The sequence below is a fragment of the Callithrix jacchus genome, chromosome 2 (assembly GCF_049354715.1).
Source record: "Callithrix jacchus isolate 240 chromosome 2, calJac240_pri, whole genome shotgun sequence".
NCBI lineage: Eukaryota > Metazoa > Chordata > Mammalia > Primates > Cebidae > Callithrix > Callithrix jacchus.
Window position 1 is genome coordinate 188442967 of NC_133503.1, and position 6000 is coordinate 188448966.

General features: G+C 45.8%; 1 protein-coding gene across 1 annotated transcript in view; it reads left to right on the plus strand.

The window, feature by feature from the left end:
• Nucleotides 1–5478, plus strand: part of MYO10 (myosin X) — a 272061-nt gene extending 266583 nt beyond the window's left edge. Inside the window, exons 40-41 of the mRNA XM_017969978.4 lie at nucleotides 1956–2147; nucleotides 4007–5478. Coding sequence (XP_017825467.1) covers nucleotides 1956–2147; nucleotides 4007–4108 — 294 coding nt within the window. The 3' untranslated portion in view covers nucleotides 4109–5478. The remainder of the gene's footprint in view (nucleotides 1–1955; nucleotides 2148–4006) is intronic.
• The last annotated feature ends 522 nt before the right edge of the window (nucleotides 5479–6000 follow it).

Genomic DNA, 6000 nt, shown 5'->3' on the forward strand with positions numbered 1-6000 from the left:
TGCTCTCAGCCTCCTTTGCTAGAGCCCTCCAAATTGTACCACGAACACCTCTCTTCTCCCCAGTTTCCTCCTTTATAGTAAATGCATCTGTGATATTAGGAATGAACGCAAAATTAAGACGTCATCTATTCTACTGCCCTCCCTTAGGGAAGCAATAGGTCTAATTTTTTTAAAAGCTGATAAAAATCTACATTAAAAAAATGTATAGGTATATATGCAAATTAGAAACTTTGGATATACTTGCATTTTACTTTTTGTTTTTTCCTTACAGCCATCTGTTTAAAGGGAAGAATGTCTATTTCATAATGGAATTTAGCCATTAGCATCAACCTAGTACTGTTTTGTTTTTTTTTTAAGTAGACCACTTACTGAAAAGCAGTCTTGCTAATGGTCTTGATGAGAGTTTGGCAAGTGTGGACTGTGGGTCAGATCTTGCTTGCCTCCTTTTTTCTAAATAAAGTTTTATTGGTTCACAGCCAAACTCATTCCTTTAGATACATTCTCTGGCTGTTTTTGTGCAGAGTTTAGATGCAACAGAGACCATGTGATCCACAGAGTCAAAATATTTACTATGTCACCCTTAATAGATCAGTTTGCCAGCTCCTGGTCTACATTCGCTTCCTTTTTTTTTTTTTTTTTAATTATCATAGTAATTCAGCATGTTATCTGATGACTTTATGTTGAGGCTCTATAAAAATCTGTAAATATTGATTACAGGTTGTAGGATCCATTAATGGCTTTTCATTGGGTGATGTTTTTGGTTTGGTTGGCTGGTTCAATTATATTTGGTTTTATGTATAAAAAAATCAGGTGTAGGCCGGGCGCGGTGGCTCAAGCCTGTAATCCCAGCACTTTGGAAGGCTGAGGTGGGTGGATCACGAGGTCAAGAGATCGAGACCATCCTGGTCAACATGGTGAAACCCTGTCTCTACTAAAAATACAAAAACTCAGCTAGGCATGGTGGCGCGTGCCTGTAATCCCAGCTACTCAGGAGGCTGAGGCAGGAGAATTGCCTGAACCCAGGAGGCGGAGGATGCGGTGAGCCGAGATCGCGCCATTGCACTCCAGCTTTGGTAACAGGAGCGAAACTCCGTCTCAAAAAAAAAAAAATCAGGTGCTGTGTACAAAGCCATGATTCCACTTCTCTCTGACAAGGAGCAGGTAATAACAGTTAAACATTTGGATTCCTGCAAAATATGAGCTGTGGATTAAGCATAGAAAGCTTTTCACAGAGAATGGCTGATTATTAGGGATACAAACCAGGCACTCTTTTCAGTGTTCCCAATTTATATCCCTCCTGCTTGTCTGGATTTGGATCAGCCCTGTGTTATTAGCCCCTACATATGGGCTCTATTTTCTTCTGCCGATCTGTACAGGAAAGGCTATAGTTAAACCAGTAAAGTCCCTGTCCCCACTCTGCATATGAAAGGCCGTTGCTGCTCCTTGTGAAGAGGAGCCAGAACTGCTCAGCATGAGTGATTTGGAGAATTTTCCTCTGTGATCTTAGATTTTGTATTTGAAGACTAATGATCCCCATAAAGGCTTGGAGGCAGAACTGGAAATATGAATAAGAGAGTAGACTTGCCTTGGGTTTCAGGGGAGTGTTCTTGAGTCCCTCGGCCAGCGCATCCATTACCAGGCCACTTCCCCGCAGCTAATCCAAACGGCTAGTACAATAATACCGAGTAGTTGAGAGTCAAAGCAAGATGGTAGACTCTGCCAGTTAGTGAGGTGTTCCCCAGTGCATGAGATTAACTAGTTAGAAATCAATCAAGATAGCCGGAGAGGCACCGTTTCTCACATTTCAGGCCCCTCCACGCATGCATGCACATCGAACATATTTCATCATCTGTCTGTGCCGAGGACTTGACTCAATGCCTGTCTTATGGTGTAGACGCCTTCTGTTGCCAACCACTTCGTGACTTAACTCTTCTGTCAACTCTCTTGCCCACCAGTGCAAGGAAGGCGGCTTCCCACAGGAACTCTGGTTGGGTGTCAGCGCGGACGCCGTCTCTGTCTACAAGCGTGGGGAGGGAAGACCCCTGGAAGTCTTCCAGTATGAACACATCCTCTCTTTTGGTGCACCCCTGGCGAATACATACAAGATCGTGGTCGATGAAAGGGAACTGCTCTTTGAAACCAGTGAGGTAAGAGGCAAAGCAGGTTCATCCTTTTCTTCGTGGTCTTGATGAAACAGAAAAGCGGGACCCCATTTCCTCGTGTCTTTGACCAGGTCATTTTCTTTGAATATTTTTCTTTAAAACATGAAAATACAGTGTGACGGTCCCTTTCCAGCTGCCGATCCGTTGCAGGCCAATATCTGAGAACCCCATATTTCTTCTGTATACTTTTGCATCAGAGGAATTTGGTTCCATTGTGACAGGGAGTCTTACCCTTGGAGGAGAGGAGGAGAAAGGGAAATGACACAGCTGTCCATGAAAAAGCATATCATTTGCAACAAAAGCTTTGAAAATGAGTTAATGATTACATGTCAGTGTCACAGCTGTGAGACTCAGCTCTGGTGGCCTCTGCAGACCCGGAGGGAACTGGGAACATGGCCTTCCTGGATGCAGCTCATTTTTTTTTTCCTTCCCTGAGATGGAGTTTCTTTCCTGTTGCCCAGGCTGCAATGCAGTGGCAGAATCTCAGCTCACCACAGCCTCGACCTCAACCTCCCGGGTTCAAGCAGTTCTCCTGCCTCAGCCTCCCAGGTAGCTAGGATTAGCCGGGCATGGTGGCGCGTGCCTGTAATTTTGTATTTTTAGAAAAGATGGGTTTCTCCATGTTGGTCAGGCTGGTCTTGAACTCCCGACCTCAGGTGATCTGCCCACGTTGGTCTTCCAAAATGCTGAGATTACAGGCGTGAGCCACCGTGCCTGGCCCAGCTAATTATTGTGAAACCACACACACTAAAAGACCTCTAAATATATGTGCTACCAGTTTCAAGGTTTAAAAAATACAATAAAACAAGAAGCTTTTGAGGCTTCCACAAAGGAAACAGCAAGCCAGCGAGGTGAGTGGAGAGGAATAGCCTGCTGCCTGGTTTGGAATGGAGAGGCGCTGAGGAGGGCGTTCCAGGTTTTGGGAGGATGTGGCATCGTAGGTTCCCTAGGCTGATGGGGAGACATGCAGTGAGAGGGAAGAGGGCGGGGAGCCCTTGACTCAAGGGTGCCAGGTGCCAGGCTGCAGGATTTGGTGAGATCCAGTAGACAACCAGGAACCACTGTGGGATCTTTAGTTGTGCATGGCATAACAACAGTGAATTTCCAAACAGTGAACTTCCAAACAGTGATCTCTGGGGTGGGACTGGAATGGAAGAGAGCAAGCAGGGAAATGGAAGCCAGTTACGATACCTTCACAGGGGTCCAGGCCGCTGTGAGAAGGGTGTCAGTGACAGGGACATCATGGGAAGGAGCTAATGGAGATCCCAGCTGGAGGAGGTGGCTGGTCTGGAGCAGAAGTGGGCCTGGCGTCTGTCTCGGGAGCTGGCTGCCCTTCCAGCCCCGAGGGCCTCAGTTCTGTTTCTTCAGCTGCATTTTAAGGAGTTGACTAGAATGAGATGATCCCATCTTCAAAGGCTGTAATTGTGGACTCTGTCATTTCCCACTTATTTTAAGCTGGGATAGTAATCTTAGCACTGTTGACACTGAGTCACTTCCTTGGGTAGTTCTGTGTTTTAAAGTGCAAAATCTGACAATTCACATCAAGCCGAGTTGGCACACTTGATTGTGTGAAAGAACACCAGGTGGTGCACAAACAACTTGGCACAATTGTTTGTGTGAAAGAACCACCAGGTGGTGCACATTCTATTTGGAAAAGTTGAGATTCCACTTCTCCCTGATGAGGAAGGTGAAAGCAGTTAAGCTTCTGTCTTCCTGTAAAATGAGAGCCGTGGATTAGCCCGGAAAGCTATGGGAGGATGCCCGGAGAATGTCTGGTTATTAGATGGGGCCTTTGACCTGGGGGAGACTCATGATCTTGTGTTGGTTCTCCTTCCCCCGGGCAGGTGGTGGATGTGGCCAAGCTCATGAAAGCCTACATCAGCATGATCGTGAAGAAGCGCTACAGCACCACGCGCTCCGCCAGCAGCCAGGGCAGCTCCAGGTGAAGGCGGCACAGAGCCCACCTGTCTTTGCTACCTGCATGCACTGCCGCATGCCCTCTGGCCTCAGCCGTCTCCAGTGTGCCATGCCCAGCCGAAACAGAGCTGCCTAGGCTTTCTGGAAGCTTCCTGTCGGAGGGAGGTGTCTCTGAGGGTCCTTTCGCCTTGCCGATTTCAACGATATCCTATATTAAGCTGTCAACTTTAACCGACTGCACAATTTCCAAAGCTTTACTACTCTTAGAGAATACATGCCTTAAAAAAGGAGGGGAGGAACCACGCTGCCACCAAAGCAGCCGGAAGTGCCTTAACTTGTGGAACCAACACTAATTGACCCTAACTGTGCTACTGAAGGGAACTGCCTTTCCCGCCTTCTCCGGGAGACTGACAGAGCGTGGAAGGAGGGGCATTCCCTATCAATGATGCACTAACCTCCCAGCCTGATTTCCCTGAATCTGAGGGAAGGTGAGGGAGTGGGGAGGGGATAGTGGGCTCAAGGGGACAGTGGGTTTGAGCTGGAGTGCTGCGGGCAGCCTTCCTCATGGAATGACATGGATCAACTTTTTTCTTTGTTTCATTTTTTAAGTGTACATGCTTGCCTGTTCATGCGTGTTCATAAACGCAACATTTTAATCATGGTTTCATGAGCATTAAAAAGCAAAGGGAAAAAGGATGTGCAATGGTATTCACAGTCTGTATATTTTCATAGTGCAGAGCTATAGTCTCGATTGTTACTTTATAAGGTGGTTTTATTAACAAACCGGAATCCTGGATTTTCCTGTCTTTGCTGTATTTCGAAAAACATGTGTTGAGTCCATTTTGTTTTACATGTAACAAAGTGCTATCTGTGTCTGCTGTATTATAAACAGATATGCAGCCTACAAGATAACTGTATTTATAAACCCTCTTCCACATCTGGCTTCCGTGCTGGTTTTAGAACAAGAATGAAGTCATTTTGGAGTCTTTCATGTCTAAAAGATTTAACTTAAAAAGAAAATGTCACTTGTATCAGTCTGGATAGATCACAGATATAACCACGTTGACTCTGGGGGAGAGACGCCACATTCCTGAAAGGTCTTAACACTTGAGTGAGTCTTTAAAGGACCCTGATGTTAATGCAGAGGCTTTAATAAGATATATGCATATTTTATCCCAAGTTTATAATGGTGGTCTGAACAAGGCACCTGTAAATAAATCAGCATTTATGACCAGAAGAAAAATAATCTGGTCTTGGACTTTTATTTTTATATGGAGAAGTTTTAAAGAATTGGGCCAACTATGTCTACCCACAGAACAGTTTGCCTTGTTCCTACATGTACAACTCTACAAAACTGTTGGCTCAGAGAAGGTCTGACAATAAAAGATATTAGCTAACACACTGCGTGTTTTCTTTATCAGAGGAGGATCTAAATACCATGGATGGGAGGCTTATTTTTATTTTGGCTTTTGTGTGTGTGTGTGTGTTTTTGAGACAGTCTCACTCTGTTGCTCAGGCTGAAGCACAGTGGAGCGATCTTGTCTCACTGGAGCCTCAGCCTCCCAAGTAGCTGGAACTACAGGCATGCACCACCTCGCCTGTCTAGGGTTTGTATTTTGAGTAGAGATGGGATTTCACCATGTTGGTCAGGCTGGTCTTGAACTCCTGACCTCCGGCGATCCACCTGCTTCAGCCTCCCAAAGTACCGGGATTACGGTGTGAGCTACTGTACCCGGCCAGCTTTCCGGTGTTAATGCTATGCTCTCTGTGTCTGGGCTTTGTGTTCATTTCATGGAATTGCTCACCAGATCGAAACAGATCTGCAGCTGTCTCCACTGCTCTTGTAGACACTGAGTGTGACTTCAAGAAGGCAAAAGAAGGGAGTCGTAAATGAAGGCACACACAGCTGAGGACTTGAAAT